General features: G+C 45.6%; 1 protein-coding gene across 3 annotated transcripts in view; it reads right to left on the bottom strand.

Annotated features, from left to right (window-relative positions):
• Nucleotides 1-184: 184 nt before the first annotated feature.
• Nucleotides 185-24188, bottom strand: part of LOC114437188 (myosin phosphatase Rho interacting protein) — a 28255-nt gene continuing 4251 nt past the window's right edge. The window contains exons 2-25 of one of the 3 annotated variants that reach the window (XM_028407710.1): nt 22636-22713; nt 22418-22483; nt 16922-17073; nt 16758-16842; nt 16503-16674; nt 15950-16394; nt 13659-13785; nt 12899-13003; nt 11238-11294; nt 10843-10911; nt 10663-10752; nt 10472-10581; nt 9836-10391; nt 9581-9718; nt 8259-8318; nt 3675-3822; nt 3479-3596; nt 3059-3218; nt 2867-2980; nt 2702-2788; nt 2444-2606; nt 2267-2352; nt 1870-1938; nt 185-1156 (exon numbers count right to left, since the gene is read on the bottom strand). In XM_028407710.1, the coding sequence (XP_028263511.1) occupies nt 1906-1938; nt 2267-2352; nt 2444-2606; nt 2702-2788; nt 2867-2980; nt 3059-3218; nt 3479-3596; nt 3675-3822; nt 8259-8318; nt 9581-9718; nt 9836-10391; nt 10472-10581; nt 10663-10752; nt 10843-10911; nt 11238-11294; nt 12899-13003; nt 13659-13785; nt 15950-16394; nt 16503-16674; nt 16758-16842; nt 16922-17073; nt 22418-22483; nt 22636-22713 (3219 nt within the window). In that variant the 3' untranslated portion in view covers nt 185-1156; nt 1870-1905. The remainder of the gene's footprint in view (nt 1157-1869; nt 1939-2266; nt 2353-2443; nt 2607-2701; nt 2789-2866; nt 2981-3058; nt 3219-3478; nt 3597-3674; nt 3823-8258; nt 8319-9580; nt 9719-9835; nt 10392-10471; nt 10582-10662; nt 10753-10842; nt 10912-11237; nt 11295-12898; nt 13004-13658; nt 13786-15949; nt 16395-16502; nt 16675-16757; nt 16843-16921; nt 17074-22417; nt 22484-22635; nt 22714-24188) is intronic. The other 2 variants (XM_028407709.1, XM_028407711.1) reach the window with 2 other exon arrangements.

Here is a 24188-nt window from a genome sequence, read left to right as displayed (position 1 = left end):
TTGGGGTCTCAGGGGTCCTTAGGGGCCGAACACATTTACACTTTGTTTTTTTTGTGTGGTACTAAACTGGATGTTCCCAAACGTGGAGTCTGGTCCCAAAAGGTGCAGCATCTGTAGAGGGTCATGAGATGTTTAGAGACTAGAAGTGGAGGAGGAGGGGAAAAAAGACAAGAAAATTCAGACATTAAAGGGTGCAAAAATATTTATTGCTAATAAACCTGTAGTCAGTTGGTGTATATTTGCTTTATATTTACAATAGTAGAGTACAGAGGAATGTGAAAGAAAAAAAAATCCCAACCATTTAAATAAATACAAAGGGACTGCCACTGAACAAGACTACAAACATAAACCAACTCCCACATACTCCTAGACAGCTGGACCGATGATTGCAGTGAGGAAAAAAAAAACTATATAAATTTTCATATATATATATTTAAATTAACGTCAGTGACTCCTGTCCGTATGCATTCAGCTGTCGCCTTTCCTCCAGGATCTCAGATTGTTTCTGCAGAGAACATCTTTGATGTTAAGTCAGGCGATGGGTGGTGGTGGGGTTCTTTAATGCGGACGAGCACTTTTTGTTCCATAGCTTGTTTTTAATGAGCAACACTTCCATCTGTGCTGGAATGGTAGCAGAGCGGTGGAGCGTTTAACGTGCAGACCCGTTCCTACTGGGTTTGTTATGCAAGTATCACTCATCCATATGTAGCTGTGTGTTTTTAGCCTGCTGAACGTTACATTCATGCTTTTGGCTAGCAACAGTCTAAGGAGTTAAAACAGTAGCTTACACAGTCATAGTTTTAGTGTACGCATGACAGATTTAAAAACAGTATTTACATTAAGACATGGCAACAAAAAAAAAAAAAATCAACACAAACAAAAAGTCACAGTTAACTGAAGTGCATGGAATGCAAACTCTAGACATGAAATTCAAACTTCATACCATGTTTTTTTTTTCTTTTTAATAACATATGATCTGTGTTCGGTGACCAGTGTGTAGTGTTACTAGGTAAGTAATTACAGAGCTAAAATATAGTGGGCTTCTAAACATGCAGCAAGGAGGGCGGACGTGAGGGCGTCACTGTCAGAACTCCTTAGTGTCTTTATTTTCAAACAGGTGGAGTCTCTGCTCCGCCGTCAGCCCTTCCTTCAGACTCTGGAGGAAGGAGAGAACAGATGTTAGTGTGCTGAGCGGAGCTTTGTCTGGACAGATGTGCAGATGTTCCCGATGAGCAGGCAGTGACTTAAAAAACCCCCCCCCACACACACACACACACCACACCACGTTTGATAAACTGCTCCCCCATCATGCATGCTGCAGCCACAAACCCGACAAAAAGGCAGTAAAAGGTTAACACCCGATGCAGCTTTCAAATTTCAATCCTTAATTTTTGCACATCAAGGACTCTAAATCCTGCTTTCAACAAGACACTGGTTTCCTGGTGTATTGCTACATGGCTAGCTCACAGTTCTGAAGCTAAAAACACTGTAGCCTTACTGCTAGCTGCTAAGCTACAGCTAACCTAGTTTGTCATATTCTAACTGTATATTGTCTTATAATTTAAGAAACAAAACAAATGAGCTCATGCTAAGTTGGAAGTTTAGCCAGGTAGTGTCGAGTTTTGAGTCAAATGCAACTAAAAGCAGGATAAAAGGTTTCGTAGATTCAGTTAAACATGCTTAGCTGTGTTGTGTGGGTGCTAAAGTGAAAGGAAATTAGTAATCAGTCAGTCACACACTGCCAGATCAGATTTCATTCGTCCTTCACCACCATGCATGATGTGCAGTAGTCACTCCGGTAGTTTCAGGTGGAGGACAAAGTGGGTGCGCTCATTTAAATCACCCGTGGGTGCATCTGGTTTGGTTTACCTAAAGGAGGAGGAGGCCTACAGGTCCTCAGCAGCCCTAACTGTCCCAGGGCATGTCACGACTCACAGACTGAGGACAGAAGGGGGGGAAAAAAATAAACACACCAGCAGGTGTGTGTGTGTTAGACTACTGCGACACAATCCCAAGACTGCAGGTCAGGATGGAGTCACAACATGGGTCAGTAAAAAAAAATGCAGCTGGTGGGCATGCGATGCTGCATGCAACTCTGCAGGTGACCTGTAGGTGGCAGCAAGTGACTGGAGAGTGCACTGCATGTGGCCCATTATGGTGTCAATCTGGCTGACATAATGGGCGATACAGTTCAATGAAGGATCCTGAATTAGCAGCACGGGTGAATGGAGGACTGACTTCACTCATAACGCTCCTTCAGACCTACCTTTGACCTCATGGTGCGCTCCGAGCGCTTGGCTGCAGCCGCCGCCATCTTCAGAATGTCAGGGTTGCTTTTGGACTTCATGATATCTATCGCAGAAGTTTATTCATTAGAATACAACCACGACAAGGATTTTGTTGTCACACGTTTTTTTTTTTTTTTTTTTTTTAGATCTGGTACCGTATCCTCCTCGCTCCACGTCCTCCAGTGATGGCTCCCCAAGCGCCTCGTGAGCCAGCTGCAGCTGGTCCCTGAGCCGGCCCAGATCCCGCTCCGCTTTGGCCTTGACGATGCTCAGCTCTGTGTAGATGTCCTTGTACTTATCTGTTGCATATTTCTTGTCCTGAAACCACAGTGTAGCAGTTTAGATAAAGGATGTGATCACACATCCAGCAGGGGGCGCATTTAGAGGAAAAAAAAAAAGAATCCAAAGTTTACTCTTTGGGCTGCTTGGAGCTCATCTTTGAGGGAGTTAATTTCCTGCTTCAAGTACTGCACCTCCGACTCCTTCACCCTCAGCATCACCTGGAAAACAGGAAGTAAATGAGTTGAGAGCAGCTGTTTAAAACCGGTTTTATATGCAGACTTTGATTTTAAGCTGACCTCTAACTCATAGAGCTCTTTTCCCTGTATTGTAGTGTTTGTGTCTCCCACTCCGTCTTCAGATGTCATGGAGCGCATCTTTGTGATTTCTGCTGCCAGACGGTTGTTCAGCTCCTAAAAAAAGTATGTGTGAGTAAAATGGCGGCTCTGGCTGTAGTGCACTGTGTGAGCGGGCGGTTTGTTGACAGGCACCTGGTTGTGTGCGTTGAGCTCCTGGTTCTCTCTCTGACACTGCCTGAGGGCCTGCCTCTCGGCCTCCAGCGCCTGGGCCAGGTGGGCGTTTTCCAGGCACTTCTGGGAATACTGCTCCGACAGCACCTCGATCTCCCGCTGGAGGGAACACAGCTCCTCCCTGAAACACACCGCAACGCCACGCTGAGACAAAACAAAACAAAGAGCAGCAGCAGCACAGCTCAAAGAGATCCTTCAGCCTTCCATCAGCCTGTCCAAGACTGACAGGTGAGCGTCAAACACACTGCAAGCACCAGCAAGTCAGCAGTGACACCTGTGCATATTTAATACAGATCATCATGAAAAAACAGATGTAGGAGGCAGGAACAGGAACAGGTGTGTATGCAGAGCGAAACATGGACAAACACGAGGAGAACGCACTCATGCTGTCTGCGGATCTCCTCCATATCAGCGTTCTCTGCGTTGCTGTTGGCCTTGCGAGCCTTGTCCAGCTCCTTCTCCAGCTCTGTCCGGTGAGCGTTTTTCATCGCTTCAATTGCTGAGAAACACACAAAAAGCTTCATCATCAGTAACTCGTGGGATGAGATTAGAACATCCTAATGAAAATGGCACGAACCGGCGATGGTGGCCGCCGTCTCCTCGGCCAGCAGCCTCTCCTTCTCCTCCTGCAGGTTCTCCAGCTCTCTCTGGTGCTTCCTCTGCAGCTCGTCGATCACCTTCTGATGGGACTCCTCCATGGCGGCGAAGCCCCTCTCACAGGTGGCCTAGGACAAAAAGAACGAGCGAGGTGCAGCTGTGAGTTTACAGGTCATCATAAAGAGCAACCATTTTAATTCCAGCAAATTACTTGCAAGCTACAGCCTGTCAGCCATGAGCAGTTTGAGCCTGTGTGAGTACAAAAAAGGGTTAAGAGGAATGACGGGGTACACGTTACACTGAAGAGACGCGCAGACAATGACAGAGGAGGGCGTGAGGACGAAAAGCTGCCATTTCCTGTTCACAGCACAGCATCCAGAAAACCTTTCCTCCAAACAGCTAACGTACAAAAAGCTAAGCTGCCTAGTGGGCAAAGCTTTGATGGAATGTGGGGTTAAGCTGATTCTAATTCAATCACAAACGAGTGGCTGTCTGAGACACTGCAGGTACATGCACCATCAGCATGGAGGACTGTGGAGGTGAGCACCTGTGGCCGAGGAGAATAATCCTCATCCCAGCACAAGCGTCCACACGAAGGGACGGCCGAAAACGTCCTCTGTTCACTGCCACTAGTCTGAGTGGGCTGCAGTGTATCCTCTCTGGCCACACAGGGGGAAACGGAGGCCCAGTGTGTTTTCACTGGGATAAACAACCCCCGCGCAAGCTCAGAGCGACAGCCCACATGGTGCAAATGTAAACTTCCTGCTCTGACATCAGACCAGGCAGCAGCTTTATTTAGAATCTGTCAGGATATGAATCTTACATGTAAATAGATCCTAGGTCAGCGGCGAGGGCGCGCTCTTATTACTCTAAATACAGCGAGCAACAAAACACTTGAACTAATCATTGGTCTTATTCATATCCTGTCTACATTTCCATTTGTTGTCAGCCAGAGTTTTATTTTCACAGACGTACAGAATTAAGAACATTTGTCCCTGTGCGATCACATGACCTACAAAGCAGCTCAGAAATAAACACCTGACCACAAATTCCATTAAAAAAAGCAACAATCAAGTTCAGTATTCTTCCTCCTCTGCACCATCAGTGTCCTGCCAGATAATCTGAACCATATAAACACACCAAATCCACAATAATCCGCTGCTGAACCTGGTTCTTACTGAACACATAACTTCCACCTGGTGCTCACAGCTGAATGTATCATCTTTAAATCAACCTTCAAACACTATGTGATCAATTCTGGGTTGAATGTTACAGACAATGGATGAGACACATTAATGATGATTTTCTCATGAGATTTGCTACCATATAAAGTACAGAATAACACCAGCCTCACCTTCTAAATCCACTAAACTTTAAAGTTCATTCTAACCACAGCATAAAGGGTCAATTACGCAAGTTAAAAATCAAGTTGGATTTGCTGAAAAAACTGCTGAAAGGAAGCCGAGATTGACAAATATTCATCTGGCTGATCTGTCGGCTTTTGTACAGTTGACGAACACACTGTAAAAACGTACCTAGTTGCATGTTTTGTGGCCCAGATTGTGTCGTGACCCTTTACCGTGGTGAGAAGTCACTTGACAAAGCCTGGTTTTTAGCTTTTTTCTAATGGCTCAGTGGTCATGGGCACAGAGAGGGTTCAGAGTTGAGGTACGTCATGGCAACTAAGAGAAAGCTAAAGAGTGGACCAAGACTACTTTATCAAATATGATGTATTTTAAAGTGGAAATAAGGATTAAAATTAAAACTGTTAGTAGAAACAGCAAAAGGAAACGAGGTCAAACAAATCTTATGAATAAAAAAAATGTTTCTTTGATCTTAAAATGCTTCAAAAATGTTGTAAAGGTGTAAAAGGAGCCGAGTTTAGATTAGTAAGCAGACTGAACAGAAGAACTCATTTCAATGTTTCAGTTAATTGTGATGAAATGAAATGAGTTCCTCCAAACACAGCTACAGCAGCAGAGGTCAGTTTTCATGCAACACAGAGGAAACAAAGAGCACAAGAGAGGGGTGAGGATGGGGAGCAGAGGCTAAGGGGGGAGGGGGGGGAGGGTCTGGGAATGCCACAAAGGAAGACAAGGCATCACAGATGGAGGACGGTAAGGACTTCCACCTTCAGGTTTTCCAGGTCTTTCTCGTATTTCAGCCGCAGAGTGGTTATGTCTCCCTGCTCTTCGCGTCGCCGCATCTCCTGCGTCATGACCGAGACCTGGGTCACCAGCTCCTGAATGCGCTCCTTCAGGGTTGAAGAGGTGGGATGGATCGTTTCCTCGTCTGTCCCGTTCCTGTCTGGGCTGGCCGGACTCATCACGCTTCTCAGCTCTTCCATTTCTCGCTCGAACCGCTCCACGAGGCCCCTCCTCTCCGTCTCGTGCTTCTTCTTCAGGTTCTCCATGCAGTTGGTCAGCGAGTCGATCTCTTTCACGTTTTCTTCTGAACGGAGGCGAAGCGTCTCGCCAGCTTTTGCTATTTCCCGTCTCAGCTTCTCAGTTTCCTGCTCATAGACGTCTTTCATGTCTCGTAGTTCCTTCCTGTGCCTGGCTACCATGTCTTGAAGCTCAATGGTTTTTTCCACTGAATCTATGGGTTCTCCTTCAATGTGGATCTGAGTCAGGGAGGATGCTGACAGCTGATTCTGGAGGTCTGACAGTTTGGACTGAAGCTCACTGACATCCTCTCTCAGTTTAGGACAATTTGGGCAATCCGTGATATTCTGTCCTGTAGCCTGAATTTGCTTTAGGTGTTTCTCATGCTGCACTCTGAGCCTAAGGATCAGATACGACATGTACGCCTCTCTGAGAGACTCACACAGATAGTCTGGTTTCGGTTCTCCTCTATGACCAAGGCTTGCTAGAGCCAAAGACAGAAGTTTGTCGTCTTTTTCCAGCTTCAAAATGGACCCAATCTGCTTCAATCTCTGCGACTCTGCCTGCAGCGCCCCTGTTAACTCCTTAATTATCAGAGCGTTTGTTTCATCGTCCAGCCAAGTATACGCTGAACCGAAATCTACACTCTCACTTTCTGCCTGTGGACACATCCTCCTACATAGGAGCATCAAGGTCTTCTGTGCTATCATCTGTTCTGCTACTCCTCTTTCCCTGCTGAACCTGACTTCTGGTTTGATGCCCAGCAGCCGGCTCCAGAACTCCCCCTCTAACACCACACTCAAGTCTCTCGGGCTCACGCGCAGTAGTTCCTCTTTCGCTGAACCAAATAAAGTGCTTTTTAATTCACAGAGCATTCTCTCTACACTAACATCTACCTTCCCTAACATCTCTACCACCTGATTCGTCGCCTCAGACCTCAACTCAAACTCTTCTACTACATGCTTTATGTCATCGACCTCCATCTCTCCGGTCTCACCAACATTCTTCTCATCTCCACCTGTTTTAATTTCCAATTTCTCTCGTAGCATTCTTATCTCATTTTCTGCTTCTGCTAGCTTCTCTCTGCTGACTTTCTCTAATTCCTGGTTTAGTGTGACTAGCTCACTGTTCCTAGCTTCTAGTTCCATACAGCGCTGCTCTGTGTCCAATAGCTTTGCTTGTGAGGCCTCCAGAAGATCCTTGTTTTGCTCTTTTTCAGGGTGTAGCTCCTCCTCCTCATAATCTGCCTGGAAGCCCAGACCTTTCAGCGTGGCTTCTTTCAACTGTAGTTTCTTTTCAGTGTCTTTCAGGGTGCTGCCGAGTTCCTCCAAGGTGACGAGAGCTTCATGGAGCCTCAAGGACTTCTCATTCAGCTCCCTTTCGTAATACTCCCTGTCTATGGCGTTAGCTTGGTTTTCAGCCAGTTCGGCCTTCAGTCGCTTGAGCTCTTCCATCAGGAGATGATGCTGTTTCCCTCCCTGCTGATTGATGAGTTCGACTTTCAGTCTGTCTATTTCCCGGTCGGCTTCAGTTAGCTGGTTCATAATCTCCTGACATCGTTGTTTCAACGCTCCGTTCTCGCTGGTTAAAAGTTCGACGCTCTGAGAGAGCATCCCGATGGTCACATCACTGGTCTCTGAATGGTTGTCCATTTTGGAGAGGGGCCCATACGGGCTTCTTTCAAAACTTTGCTTCTGAACTTTGCCAACCATGTCCTCCATGGTTAGAAGACGGGTTTCGTATTCGCGGATGCTCTCTCCAGCTCTGGCTAAACTCTTCTTGATCGTTTCATTTTCTAGCTCCTGCTGGTACTTCCAAGTCTCCAGGAGCTTCTGAAGTTGGTGCTTGTCTGTTGTATCCTGATTACAACTATGGAATCTCAACACTTTTCCGAGCTCCTTAAGACTCAGGGGTTTCCCAGTAATCGTGTCTTCTAGTTCTTGAATAGCCTCTGTGCTGTCCAGGAGCACAACACTAATGGTTTTCTGGATGAGTTCACAGGGAGAGCTTTCCAGGATGGATGTTCTTTGGGGTTCAGAAAAGTGAGACTCCTTGATGGGAAGGTGAGAAAGCGAGAGGCCAAGCTGTGCCTGCATATTGCGCTTTTTCAGCTCTTGCAGCTTCAGGAGCTCTTTGGTCTCCTGGTACTTCTTTGTTAAACTCTGTGCTTGAGAACTAACCAGTTCGGGCCTCTTCATCTGGGGCGTCACATCAGCCTCCAGACCCAAAGGGTGCTCCAGCTTGGAAAAGGGGACCAGACAGTTGGTTAACACACAGCAGGGGAGACACAAAGCTTGCTAATAATTCTTAGCGGTAACTACCAATCACATCCCTCTAAATTTATTTTAGAAAATGACATTACGACTAGCATTCCCATGTCATATCTAAAAGGTATGCATTAATAAACAAAACAGTGATTAAAAACAAATTCAAACGTCCCTTCAGTTTGTGGAGTACAAACGAAAAGAAAAGAGATTAAAAAGCCGGGGTTAGTTAATCACAAGAGAGCATGCGCATTAAATGGTTAAAAGGTTACTTCATGTGGTCAGTAATGCAATATTAGTTTCAGCTGGATGGTTTTACTCCAGGATGGAAGGCATACCAGGTCCGACAAACACACATTTTTTGAAGTTTCTGGTCCAACCTCACCAGTGCAACTCTTCTCTGTGAGGGGATAGTCAATTATTATCTAACACTAAAATGTTTCTAAAACAAAACAAACAGAGAGAGAACACAGAAACGGCAGCAAGACGTCTAACTTAAAATAAAATATAAATGATTTCATTCAGCCTGTCTGGCAAATCCATCACACAAGCACAGACAGTCATCCATCACACACGTATGTCATCACATGGCCGTATACAACATTTGTTAACAGGAAAACACATGGATGGTCTGTGTAGCAGTTAATAGAAGATGAGAACTTGACGTCCATGCAAATAATTAGAATACAAGCCAAGAGGTTCAACAAATGAAGCTATAAAGGATGATAACACTCAAATACAAAGTTATTTGTACCCTTAAAGTTATTAGCAAGGATGCTAAAATGCTAAAAAAAAAATACTTTTATCTTCTACTCATATTTTCTCATATCTCATTCTGTGACTGCAGGCTAGCTCTTCAGCTAATAAACACGTCACATCAGCAAGCCCACAACTCTTTGGTCCATAATCAGCACTGAAAAAAAAAACTGCTGGCATGAGTTCACATACAGACCTACGACACAGAAAGACAGATCAGCTAGTAGAAGCAATGGAGTAATAGGATCTCGATGTTTTTTTTCACATGCAATGAACTCATGCAAAGGCACATATCTGAAGCCATGTCGCTGCTTCCATGTCAGTTGGTTTGATGTTTTCTTACATTAAAATGTAACATGCAAAGAATGTTACAAAATGAAGTGGAAAAATATTGCTCAGTTCAGAACATACTCATGAGATTTAATACAGGACTTCCATCAAACAGCGCAACGCAGCTGCGCGTCTACAGAGTGATAACTCACCGGAGAGATGTAACCAGTCCGGATATCCTGCTCTCTCTCCAGAGCCGTCCTCAGCTGGACCTCCAGCTCCTGCTTGTGCTTGTTGGAGTCGAGGAGCTGCTGGTGACAGCTCTCCAACTGCGTCTTCAAGTCCTCAATCTGCAGGTGCAGCAGCCACAAAGATGGATTGATGATGAATTTTGCAGTTATTTCTATGACAAAATGTGCTGATGTAAAGTGCTGATGTAAACCACAACAACAAAACACAAAACTCACCCCTTGCTTGTAATTGTCCAGCAGCAGCTCCAGCTCTGCAGTCTCTCTGGATTGTCCTGACAGCGGCACCCTCCTCTCCTCCCGCATGGGTGTCTTCTCCACCTGTCGCCAGTGTTCTTCAATCACCTCCTCCACCTTCTGCTGCCTCTCAGAAGGTGTGGGACTCAATGAGTCCATGTGTCCGACCCCCTCTCCACTCTCACAGTCTGTCCTTCCTTCTTCTTTAACAGACGACTGCTCGGAGCTTGTCACAGACTCGTACCTCTTCCTCCTCTCCTCTCTTCTCCGACTGCGCTCCAGCTCTCCCATGTCCACCTGGAGGCTCTCGGCCTCTTGCGCCCGTTGCTGTGCCAGAGCCTGGGCAATAGGCCTGAACTCAGCCCAGTCGAAAGTCTTAGAGCGCCCTTCTCGTCGGCGTTCCCGTGCTCTGCTCTTGATGACACCTGCGGTGGATTCTCTCTCGACAGACGAGGCCTCGGAGGAAGGAGAGTCCTGAGTGACGTCTGGTCTGACCAGACCCTCCAGAGGTGAGAAGGAGCCGTGATCCTCAGTGGAGCTGAGAAAAAGATGTGCCGTCATAAAGACCTCATTGCTAGCATACATTCATTATCAACACGTGATGTGACTTGTACTGACCTCGCTACATCAGGGGCGGTGGAGGGTCTGACGTTCTTCATGACTGCTTGAATCCAATTTCTCCGAATGCCTGCTGTCATGGCCGACAGTGTGTGCACTCCTTCCTGGGTCTAAACATGTTAAACGCACCATTAACTGAGTAACGCACTGTGTGGGGAGCATTCAGAGTAGAAAGAAGAAAAGCTTCTTACATGAATCTGGAAGCCATAGTTGCGCTGAGCCTGGTATTCCGTCACATTGTAGCAGGTGGACAGGTCAATCTCACCATCCAGGTCAGAGGCCTGTGACGTTATACAAGGTCAGGACATTAAGCGTCTCACACACACACACACACACACACAAAGGCGTTAGCATGAGCTAAAGGAGCTCACCTCCTCTGCTATCGAGTCCTTGTAGTATCTCAGGCTGTGGTCCGTCAATACGAACCAGTACTTCTTCCACTACAAAAAAGGAGAGAAAGCATATTGGAGAGATGAAGCAGTAAACACACTGTATGCCCAAGCAGCTGTCCCTCTGTATATAGATGTAATTTAAAGCCTGCAGGCTCCACCCTTGTCTTTTAAGTCCATTGAAGATGGAACATCAAAGTATGACCACAGCTCTGTAAAGGCCATAGACATTCAGCAGAGCTTTAGGTAGACAGTTCAGATGCTGTTTGAACTGCCTTCGACTGCCTTTTTTGGATCATTGCAACACTTTCTCCTCGTAAAAAAAACCTTCAGGATTTAGACTCTCCATTCATTCATACTTTTTTATTAATCTGTACCTGGCCTTGCTCGTCCAGCTTTACCATCCAACCTTTCTTGAAGTTAAGTAAGTCCGGCTAAAAGAGAGAGAAAGAGAAACGGACATTGAGAAGCTGAAAAATGTTCCTTTTTCTTTGTAAAGTTGCAGCAGCAGCAGCACTTACCTTAAAGCAGACTATAAAACTGACCAAAAAATTAAACTTCATAATCTTATTTTCATTGTTCAAATAAATAAAGAGCAGCAGTAACACATGCTCACACAGTCAGCTGAGGGTAGAAGTTGACCCCACCAATGGATCAGACTAATTAAGGGTTAAAGATCGAAGAAGTAGTTTGTAAACCATCGGCTAGGGCCAACTTCTGCCGGCTGCAGAACCCAAGTGCTCAACACTGCCGTACTCTGCTGTGATTCCACACAGTGGGAGAAATGCTAACACTCACCCACACATACACACACGTGAAGCAGTGTTAAGTTGTGACAAATGCTCACGCTCTCACACACACACACACACACACACACACACAGTCTCTCTTTCCCATATGACATCCAGTAAAATACACACGGCACAGAATGGAGTGCAATAGACACACTTAGCGGGCAAAATCTGCACAAAGAGGGAGCAGAATGAGGAGTATAACCTGGAGAGCAGAGGGAGAGGAAGGGGCTGCACTGCCCCCTGCAGCTTGGAGGTTTGGCCTACAACAACTGCACCACCAAGGAAGCATTAGACATAAATCACACATTGATAAAAAGGCTTCTCCAAAGAAACACACATTAAACAAGGCATCACTTCAACTGGCAACACCCTCAGAAGTCAAAACTTGTTTTCTGAGCAAAGCTGTGATGAAAATCCACTGGCATGTTGTTTGGTGACGTCCACTGACGCCTTTCCTAATGTTTAATTCTCCAATTTCCTAACCAAATCTAGCCTCTTAGCCCTCAAAAACAACCCGTCGCCCTCTTTCCTCCGAGCTTGAATGCGGCTGACCCTGGATCCTACGGCTTAGCAGAACAGGCAAGGCTTTGTTTGGGAGACCAAAGACACAGGCGAACGCACTGACCTTTCAAATATTCAAATGTTAGTACGGTATCTGATTGAATTGTATTGATTATTGATCATGCCTTTAAAAAGGGATCAGGCTCACACATGTAGGTGTGGTATTTTTAGTTATGTGAAAAACCTTTGACCTCTGGAGATCTCTAAGGCAGATGGAAAATCCCAGGTGACCAATTTCTGTGTTTACTAACTAACACCTTTCACGCCTCTTGCTTTTGACTGATCTACAGCATATTTGAAACAGGTTTGTAGAGTCTGTAAAAGTGGAAACGATAAAGGAGATGAGATGCTCGCACCAAAAGATTCGATGGTTTTCTGCCAAGGGAACATTTGTGTTTCATCATGTTCCTTTACAAATAACTATAAACCTATTATACGACAGTCCAGCTGTACCCAAACACGCATAAAAACACCTTGAGCAAACAACAGAGGCTGATCTGAGTCTTGCAAATTAGCAGGCAAGTACGGAAAAAACACACTGTGATCACACTGAAGGCTCATTTCCTTTACGGAAACATTTGGGTAATTAGTGTGACTGTATGTATGTTTACAGTCGCAGTGGATGCTGTAGAGAAGTTGGTGAGGTTCCATTTTATAGAAGGCAGAGTGGAGGAGACACTAACCGTCATGACAGAGTCAGTGGTCCTTCTGTCCAAAGACTTGGCTCTCCTCAGAGGAGGCAGGGTGGAAGGAAAATCCAGACCCTGGCCCACGTCACGCTTCTGATCCTAAACAACACACACACACACAGACACACTTAGGGTTTCACACCTGTGTGAGGAAATACATGAAGAAGAAAAGTTGTAGTCCATTATTAATGGATGGTGGAGACATGTCATGAGAACTATGTCAAACTAACAGGAGGGGAACATGGCAAAATCAAATACACAATAGAAGACGGTGTGTGAGCTTTAAATCTGTTTCAAAACAGAAGCTTGGTGTGTGCGTGCAGTACAAGGCACACGAGAGGCTTGGCAGCTTTATCTGAGTGTGTTGATATTTTCATCTGTGCATGACTGACAAAGATCTACGATTGTGTGCTGGGTCGTTCCCTCTGCTGAAGTCTGAGCCCCTCCGACTGAGCACAGGGGTGGGAAAAGGGAAGCGTAATCACCAGGGGAATCCCACCACAGAATGGAAAATGGAAATGAATACAGCACATGCTCCTGACCTCTGAACTACAACCAAAACAAAGACAGGACAAAGAGAGGGAGAGGATGGAGGGAAGAGGGCGAGGGTGAAGGGAAACAAGATAGAGGTGGAGCAAAACCAGCGCTGGTGGGCTCACATCTGTTCTGCCATGTGATTCTGGTTCAAATCACTGTTTACGAGTCTTACATTATCTATTGTAAACCGTTACACACACACACAGGCAGCAGTTACCTCTCTCTGGAAGCGTCTGTGCTCGCTTCGGCCTTGTCTGGATCCACTCCTCCCAGACTCCTCCACCTCCATTTTCTCTGGATTCTCCAGCTCCAACGCCTCCAGCTTTTCAATAACACCGGAACGACTGCACACAAACACACACACACACAGTTTAATTAGTTTCATTTTTAATCTTTATTCCCAGTTTTTCCCACTCTCCATGCTCTTGAGTGGGAAAAATGGTGACATCAAGCACTGCTACAAAATACATGTGACTAGGGGCCAAATTAAATTTTACTGGTCATTTTTATCTGTGGCAGTCTTGGTCAATTCTGGTCATAAGACCTAAATGTGGGATGTGTGTTCCCAGCTTCTGATTAGCTGTGAAAAGGTGCGTCAGAAATTAAAGAAAATGAGATCAAGCATGTGAATGCAACATGAAGGCGGCTTCAAAAACAAATATTAAGCTGATATAAAACAAAACAATTAAGTGTAGTTTATAATTCTTTACCTACCCAGACTCTCCACTGTAAATTAGTTTGAATGCTGCTATGTCAGGTTTTTGCTTATTTACTCAATGTACTTCAGACACAGTGGCTAAAACTGAGTCTGTGACGCTGCTAATAAAAGCTGCACCGACGTTACCAAGAGAAAGCTGAATTCTTTGCTTGTCTGAGGTTATTTTGGGGTGTTGCCAGGTAGGATTTGACAATTCATCGTCTTTTATTAGCTCCAAATTTAACAGGAGTTTAACTTCAGCAGCCAAAAATGTGTAGGCGGAAAAGCTACCCATGATTCCAAGCAGCATAATCTCAGTACTTGCAACAAAGCAGATGCATACTTTAGACACATTTAACTGCTGGAAAAACATGACATTCAGTGTGCGATTTTAAAGGAATTAATCAACAGAGAGCTGGAAATGTTGCAGCATTTTTCTACTCGTGCAGTAACAACAGTGGAAATGTCAAGATCTACAAGAGTTTAAATGGCTGCAGTTGTATGTTATATTAAAAAAAAAGTCCTCTAAAATGTGATGGAAAGCTACATCATCTGCTTCCTACAAAGATCCATCTCGAGGGTACAATGAGCAGATCCAAGAACAGCCCACGCTCTCCAGCGTCCATCTGTAACCTTCCTTATTCTGTGACACAGTACACCGCCTGCTCTGACACATTCCCACACAGGCCTTTTGTTCAATGACAGAGGAATCTGTATTACAGAGAGGAAGAGGGTAAGAGGCAGCGGGAAATATTGTATTACTCTTTTGCCTAAACGCTCCCTTATTTGGGGTCCCTTCAGCTAAAACTGCCGTCCTTAAAAGGGAATGAAGGAGAGGGGAGGAGGACGAGCACCCAACTGTACGGCTTTCTTTTTTGTCTGAAGCCATGTCCCAGACGTGAAGCTGCCACAGTATACATTTGATACAGGCCATCAGTACTTGCTGATTGCTGCACTGAGTTAATGAATGATTCACCTGAACCTGCCATTTACATAATGAGGTAAATGCTGGAAACTGGCTCCTTCCTGGCTGCTGTATGGGCATAGATGTGCTCACCTAATCCCCAACGGGCTCAAATGGACCAGTAAAGCAGTGTGTTTATGGGGCACTCCTATTTTCCTCTCCTCTGTTTCCTTTCACGGCTGGCATAGATGGAGAGATCTGAATGGCACAGGAAGCTGGCTCTGAGAGGAAAAAGATGACCCCCCCCTCCAACCTCCACCTAGAATTTGTTTGAAATGCTGCCGTAAGACCGGTGACCCCTGCACCAAGAGCTCCAGAACCCAGGAGGCAGATCACTGAATGGAAAGTACAGAAGCTGTGTGTTTATATAATCTGAGACTGTTGATAAAAACCTGACAGAGAGCAGTGATTATCAAGTAAAACAAGTTAATGTCATCAAATACAACCTTTTTTCCTCCCTTCCATTAAAACCACACCAGTTGTCTGAGCGAGCACATCAAAAGCTTGGTGCGTCACTGGACTCTGTGTGTGTGTGTGTGTGTGCATGTGTATATAAATGCCTTTAAAAGGATAAGCCAGAGGCTCAAGTATTTCCAGACCACGCTGCCTGCAGCATGGAGTGGAGATTCCAAGAAAACAGCCCACTAACCTGGTTCATCAGGTTAAATCAGACGCTGATTAAATGCTTCACCTGTCAGCAACATAATCACTTCTGCTGCAGTCTGACCTGCATGTTGTTCATCTTTCATAACAGACCTCCTGACTACATAGGATATTGTCAGAGACCTGTGATCACCGAATTAAAATAGAGGTGAGCATAGAGCGCAAAAGAAAAGGAGTCACTGACCTCCTGTCAGGGCTCAGCACCGCCTCCCTTTCTTGCCTCTCCGGGCTCCTGAAACGGCTCCTCTTCTCTGCCTTTCTAGCTTCCGCCTCCAGCCGCCTGGACCGCGGCGTGTCATGGTGGCTGTAGGAGTGTCCGACCCTGTGAGTGGCCGGGTGGCTGTCGGTGCTGGTCACCGTGCTGCCGCTGGCGTCCGAGTCCAGAGAGCTGACGGAGCCGCTGATGTGGGAGCCGTTTGAAAGCAGAGAGCTGCCGGAGGGGAAAGGGTCGCTGGGGGCCGGGGAGAGGCAGCGCGGTACTCCTCCCAGGCTGGAGCAGGAACCTGTCGGGGACAGCAGATCATTGGGGGGCTGGGGCGCGGAGCCATGCAGCGGCAAGCTGCCCTGATCCACGTCATCACCATTCACAGATCCTGCATCAGAGCCCTGGCCCACAGACACGGCGTCACCTGACAAGGAGGCAAGAGAAGACCATGAGACAGGTTGTTTGCGTTATGTGCTTGTGCTGATTTGATTCAATCTATTCTACAAAGAGTGAAAGTGTTATTCCTCCCTACCTGCTGGGGGCAGTGGTGATCCTGGAGGCAGATCAGCAGCAGCCCAGACTCCTGCCCCTTCAGTCTCCCTCTGGTTCAGCTCCTCCTGCCAAATGATAGAGCTTGAGTCTGGAACCTTCTCTGCTTCTGGGATACCAGAGCCTGTCACCGCTACCTTTGCCGGACCTGGCTCCTAAAGGGGAACACATGAAGAGGTAAAAACAGTGGAAATAATGTGTGACACTGAGCAATGACCCTGTGTTTGAGGAGGATTACCTGGGAGGTTGCAGGCTCCACTTTTCGCTTCTTTTTCTGGTTCTGTTTGTTGGTGCGGGGGTACACAACCAGCTGTTCGCTCCAGCTGCAAACAAACAGACCTCTGTGCATCAACATCCTACTGTCATTCAAAGCATCAGCACACACATATGAAGGCCACATACCCATTGATGATTTCTTTATTCTCTCCTCTGATGAAGTACTCCTGCTCGGGGGTGATGATGCACAGGGAGTTCTTCTGGCCCGTCTTGGGCTCTGCATCAATGACGTCCGTACAGAGATTCATGTTAACCGTGCCCTGAGGCAGCGTGCTCGGCTACAAAAGACACATGAGAGAAGAATATTAACCCACATATTAGCCTATGTGATTTAAGTCAGAATTGAAAAATGTGGACATGTGAGAAAATCATTTGCAAGAGATGCTCGAGTCCCTGGGTGACTGCCCGACTAAACACTGATATCATTCTGAATCATGTTCCAAAACTTTGAAGGAAAACAAACCGGCCACACTGTGTGTAAGGACACACCACTGTTATCACCAGGTCACCATGGTAACTAGGCAATCTTTTCAGTTGTAGCACACAAGTGAAAAGAGGAGATGACAGCAATGGGATGCCAGACTAAAGCTGCTTTGTGTTGTGATCAGTGAAGAGCGCAGCGCTGCGAAAATCACCTAAACATCTCTGAAGGAAATTCAAAACAGCCACAGATGAATGCCCGGTGTGACCTCACTGCACGTTTTGTGACTAGATTGTCATTTGAACTTGTATTGTCATGTTAACATCAGAGTGTAGAAAACCCCCTAAACCTCCTCTCTCACCCTCTCTGTCTGCTCAGAATCCTGCTTCTCTGCTATCAGGCTTTGCTGGGCTGTGCTTGCTACAGATGTAAAACAGGTGCTGGGTCTCTTTCCAGCTCCTTTTAAGGCCACTGAACACATATCCAGCTTTATTAAGATCTGCCTGTAAACCCCCAGGGGCTGCCAAATATGGCAATCACACGGCGTCATACTTCAGACGCTGTGGAAGAATTTCCTCAATTAGAAAGAAAACGATCAAGTGTGAGCAGAAGAAGTAGCGATGTCTGAAAAACGACGCGGAAATCCCACAGAGAGAGAAACTAATGTCACATTCATAATCAGAGATAAGATGAGAAAAGGCAACATCCATGCATGGGAATTCTTGTGCACTCTAGCAATCTATGACCACCCTTTCTGACTGAACAGTTCCAGGAACCACAGGATCAGAAACTAGTTTGTGTTTTGCAAATCCATTTGGTTAATAAATCAGTGGACACAAGCTCCTACTAGTAAAAAACCCACTAAAAAGCTCGCTGTGTGCAGTGGGAACGGGTACAATCTGCACAACCTTCAGTGGTCTTCAGGGTGGATGCATCAGCTCCAACTGGCAGCAACACAACATCCAAAACGGTTTTGCTAATTTTAGCTTTTTTTCAATTCAGAAACTGACTGATCTCAGCCACAAATTCCATCGTCTCCAGTTCAAGCAGCGTTCATACATGACTGACTGAAGTTAAAGATTAAAAAACTGATACCAGAACGACGTTAACATGACTCCACGGTGGTTTCTTTCCTTGTGTGAGAGAATAGTTCATGACTTTTGGACAGTTAGGACACTGAAACGCTGTTTTCTAGCATCCACTGTAAACTCTGTGTCTGGATAAATACCTTAGTAGCACAATTCAGTTCTCTGTCCGCAGCAAAGGCCCCTTTTAAGAACTGGATCATAGGATTTGCTCTACTAAACAGAGTGGTGTTTGATCCATCAGTTAAGCACGTGAGATCAAGCAGAGATGAGGGTGATGCTCACTGTGTCCGACGGCCTTTCTGTTTTATTTGCTGCTGTTGAGGTGGCGCAGGGATTACTGCAGTCCAGTCCTGATCCTGGTGCTGACAGTATAAAAGCAACTTGTTGCTTAGAAACTGCCCTCTGCTACTGGCACCAAAACAAAGGAGATGTATCTGCCAAGGCTGCCATTCAAAAGGCGAGCGAATTGTCCTGGGTTTGATTTCTACACAACTGGGCCAATTCCATATCCTGCAATTGTGTCTGCCTTCCATTGGGGGGTGGGGGGGGGGGACTAATTTTAGCTGTGCTATGAGATATTATTAAAAGCAACGTCTTTCTCACAGACTCCTCTTGAGATCCTTGCGCTAAGAGGCATGCTAAAAGATAACTACACAGAAACAATACAACCCACAAGAGGCCGACAATTAAACTGCTTTATACTATAAACAAATGTTAGCGTCTGTAAGGTAATTGTCCCATGCTAACATCTTTATGTTTTATTACAGCCAAGGCCCAACAGTAAACTGTAATAAAAAGCATGGAAAAATAAGTGGGCCAGCCTTAGAATAAAGTGGAGTACACCCACTCTATAAATGATAAATCCTCCAGGAGGCTTTTTACGGGCCGAGCCAAAGGCAAGTCCGCCACAGCAGGCTCTGGAGAGGAGACTGCTTTTTTTTTTTTATAAGCAGCATGTTCCTCCACGCAGTCCCCCTCTTAACAGACAGGACTCCACTCGGTCCACGCTAGGTCAGCCATGATGGAAAATCAACAACCAAGAAGTCTGTTATTCCAAATAAAGCATGAGTGACATCTAAAACATGATGTGAAACAGAAGCAGCTCTGGATTAAAGCGCTTCCCTCCCTATTCCTCTTCAGCATGTTCTCATGGTCATTGACCTTTTGACCTTTAAAGCTGTCAGGGTGGTCTTGATCACAACAATTTCTATTCTTCTGGAAAAATCAGTTCTTCTCAGACTGCCTGTCTCATTTTCAGTGTGAGAGTGATGCACACGCTCAACTACTGCCGTCGACCGTTTGAAGCATTACGATCGGCAGCATCAGCGGAGCTGGGTGCTTGCTGTGGCAGGTCGTGTGTGAGGAATGTCTGGGTCTGGGGCATATCTGACGTTTGCTTTGTGGTTTTTTTTTTTTTTTTTAGGGGCTAGCTCTCCCCTCTCTCCTGCTCTCCGCAAGTATACTGCAATTCACCAAATAAGGGCAGTGAGGGAGGAATGCTGCTTTCGATGGGAGAGCATCTTTCCTTCTTTTTGTGGTGAAAATAGTTCAGCTTTAAGGGGCTGCTGCTTCAGATAGACTGCTGTCTGCTTGGCAGAAAATAGCACAGAATGTCATCACTCTCCGGACCTTGTTTGATGTTCCGATACAGATGTTGAGAACATCAGTATGTACATAATCTCTAGTGAACACATACACATCCTCATCCTCGGTAAAAAGGCAAAACTGTGATCAACGTGGTGTCTTATCTAACAAACCTAATCAGCCAAGATAAGGTTATTGGTTTTTGGATCAATTATATTGGATTTAACAGTGCAACAGCACAACTGGATTGCCATGTTTGCCATCAATAGTGCATCCCCGAGATCTAGGTATGCTGTTCTTAAAGGGGAACAACGCTGTTTTTAGACAGAAAAGGTTCTGCTCACCAGTTCTACACGATTAACACTGACGGATAAAGAATTGGGGCTCTGTAGGACCCAACAAGCATAACGATAAAATGCTGCTGTTGATGTGAGAAAACACTGCAGCTATCACTCCATGCTAACTACAGCATCTGGCTATTTAAAGTTTGTGTTTAGCCATCGTCTGTTATCCAGAAGAAACTGGATGCTGCAGACAGCAACTCCACCAGCTGTCCCTGCCCGGTACCAGGTCACCTGTTATATAAATAAGTAACGAGCTACGAAAGCAAGCTAAACAGTGAGAGGAGAGCCTTTATTCATTGACACAGTCTAATGATACAAAGCTAGTTCAGATTTTCTGGTTTTACCCCCAGCTGAATCTGTAGCTGAAGGATCAGAGAAAACTCCCAGATTTCCTGGAAATCACAGAGAGACCCACTACTCATCAGGTTCTTCTTCTGGTTTTGGTAAGTGCACATGTGAGCGGAAAAGTTCCTAGATAGCGCACACAAGCCGGGAAAGAGGCCAGGAAGGTCTCAACAACAGTTGTCACCACAGGAAGAAGCAGCAAAAACAATGACCAGGTTGGAGCATGGATGTCATAAAGCAGATAAAATGTCCACCTTGCCTCAGAGTTGGATTTCAACTACAGCTCGTGTTATTAAACGTCCATCAATGAGTACAATCATTTAATCACAAGTTAACTCCAGAAGGGGGAAAATGTTTCTTTCCACTTCTGGCGTTTTTCTTCTGACATCTTGAATAAATTAGATGTTTCGAACCACAGTCAGATTCAAAAGAATTGTTTTACTCCTACTCAGCAAAAAGTAGGAACACAGAGACTTGGCTTGAACTGAAACTTCGATAGGGCCGGGTTTTACTTACATTAGCATGAACATGCTTGTTACAAGAGAGATGGTTTGTTGATGAGATCAACTGAGTAGTAAGACAAAGAGTGGGTGTGTCTTGTGTAAATCTTTCCCCTTTTTTATATAAAAGCCACAACAGGGGAATAGGAATGTATGAATGGAAACCACAATCATGGCCTCAAACACATCTTATCTGTCCTTCCACTGGTGGCTTGAGCCACTAAGTAAACAACGATGAGCATGATGAGATCACGACCATTTACGTGTAGTTATCTGCTCCAAAAGTCTCTGAGTTCCTATCCTCGGGGTCCGGAGCACAAAGCGGCCATTTCCCTGACCCACTTTTTTTTCCTGCCTTGTGGAGGCAGATGAAAAGACTAAAGGACAATGAGGCAGACAGTTTTGGAATCAATGTTACAATGAGAGGAAACCACAACTGCACAGCAGCTTGGGTGTCACTGGAAACACACACACACAGTGGAAACACGCACTCTCGCAAGTTTCCTCCCATTGTCATCACTGGCAACACACAAAGAGATTCACCAAACGTGGCTTCAAACGCCTGGCTTGTGCTGCAGAGGCACAGTCAGGCTCATCTCCTTTCCCCTCACACCGTCCGACTCGCCACCCGACGCAAAAGAACCGAGCTGAAAACACTCCTCGGGTGTTATCTGCGATTTCTTCTTCATAAGAACGTCTGTGTATGTTTCTGGTAGACTGGCTGGTAATGTGTGGCCCCCCCAGCATTTACACACAAGCAGTTTAATCTCCAGTCTGATCAGCCAGTATGGGTTTGGTCACCCGTGTCACATTCCCTCGGCGACACACTACTACCACAAACACAGGCTTACAATGGGTAGAGGTGACTTGCCAGCTTTTCTCTGTAGTTCTCTGCTTTTTAATCATCATTCGTCTCTCACTACTTTTACAAATGTAGCACCATTTAACCCTATATGTAGATAATACTCTACATATCATGACAACAGACTGCACACAAGAGAATTTTCCAAATTGGAAATGTGTGTGTGTGTGTACAAGTTCCACCGCATGTTTTTAAGTACCAGCACAATGACGTGCTTCTGCACACAAACTTTAAAGTACCCATTAGCTGCATGGTTGTCTACAATATGCACCAAGGACACTTTATACTGAGGGTTAGTAACACTGTGTGAAGTTGGGTCAATCACACTGGAGTATAATCAGGACTTTTATAAGAAGCCTGGGTTTTATATTTTAAACCACTAGCAGCAATCCCCAATTTATGTATCCAAACATCACAGTCACAACCTGGCTTCCATCCAATGAGAGGACAGTGTGTGTGTGCAACAGGGAGCACTCACCGATTCATCCAGGGCATAGCGCAGGCAGCCATGTTCATACAGCACAAAGAACCTCCGCTGCCATTTCTGTCAGAAGAAACAAATGCTGTCAGGGTTCTATTCCTATTTTCTTTTGTCTGGACATCTGTCGTCATTAAAGAGGATGTATTAATGTGTATATATATTTGCATGACGTGTCACGTCTGTGCACCTCTTTCAACACACACATATGCTCTTACCCGGGATCTCTGCATAGGATTGTCAAAGTCAGTTCCCTCGGGCGCTAAGCACAGCCATCCGCCATAAATAGGTTTAGCCTGTAAAATAAAAGAGAGGGAGAGAAGAAAAAAACAACAATTTAGGTAATTATTAAAACTTGAAGGGAGTGTGAGCTGAGGGTGGGGGGGAGGGGAAAAGTGTGTGTAAATAGGACGAAAGGAGAGAGAGAGAGAGAGGCTTTGTGGATCCAGATGTGTTTGTTCTTGCAGTACATTTTTTACCACCAATACAAACAATATACTGAGAAAGACTCAGCAGTCAGGCAGATTAAAACGGCTGCTCTTTGCCCTGCGTTGACACCGACACTCCTTCTGCTTTAAATGTTAACCATTAGCACAAATCCAACCGAAGCCGTCTCTGCTGGAAGGTGAAAGGAACCAATTATTGGCGTGCTCGTCTAATACTGGCCCCTGTTACTGCATGCCTGCCATAAATCTATACATGCCAGGTTGAACCTGTATGAACGTGCCTATGAAGGCAGATGAGCTAAAACCATTAAAAAAGGACATTTTTTAGAGAGGCAGCATGGAACAAGCAGGTAGATCAAATCAGTCTGGGGATATGACCAAAGATGATTAATGAGGTCACTTGTGTCCTGATGTCAAGCAGCATGAGGACAGAACAGTGGGAGGGAACCAGGGAGCAGCTGTTTCAGATAGGAGGAACACCATCACGCAACGCACAATTACCAAGAAAAAAAAACACAACCTCCCTCTGCTCTGAACAGCCCAGCACCACTGTTCTAACTTGGTGTGTTCAGTTTCTCTCTCTACACAAAGACAGTGGTCGCATTTAGCGGACCAGCTGATAATCTGATCAGGGTCTAATCCTAAAACGCAGCTATAAGAACACTGATTTATAGTTGTGCATTAAGGCGTTATGGCCTCACAAAAGTGCTTATGCATGTAGAATACAGTAGCGTAGATTAGTTGTGTCATCAATGGCCACAACGAGCATGGTAACGCCGACCTACACAGGCTGTGCATTCACACCATCGGGCTCACAGCTAGCCATCAATACGTTTTCAACACCAAGACTCACTGCTCTCCATCACATCAGCAAATCTTCCTACCGTCATTTGTATATCAAATCATAGAATGTCAGGTAGAACTCATAGATAGATAGAGATCTACAAATCTACACCCATGCACTAGGAGTATGAGGGAGTACGTGTAGCCTAACAGAGGGTATGTACCAAGCGGCAGCCTTCAGGGCTCAGACTTGAAGCCCATGCGGAAGTGTCAGAACTTGTAGTTCACGCTGCAACCACTGGGGGCTGGCTCCAGAAGCGAGTCCCATAGACTCCTGTGTTAAAATGGCCGACTTCACAGCAGAAATGAACATGTTTACAGCCTGGTACAAAAAAACATTCTGGTCTCAAATGATAGGTTCTCTTGTAGAGTCAATTGTATGGCCAACATGGCGGCGGTCAGAGCGTCCCGGAGCCTTCCACCGAGCCTCAAAACGGCTCTTCAGAAACAAACGGGTGATGTCATGGAAGCTCTGGCCATAG

Source organism: Parambassis ranga, chromosome 6, assembly GCF_900634625.1.
Source record: "Parambassis ranga chromosome 6, fParRan2.1, whole genome shotgun sequence".
In the NCBI taxonomy this organism is placed as follows: domain Eukaryota; kingdom Metazoa; phylum Chordata; class Actinopteri; family Ambassidae; genus Parambassis; species Parambassis ranga.
This window is presented reverse-complemented; position numbering and strand designations above follow the sequence as displayed.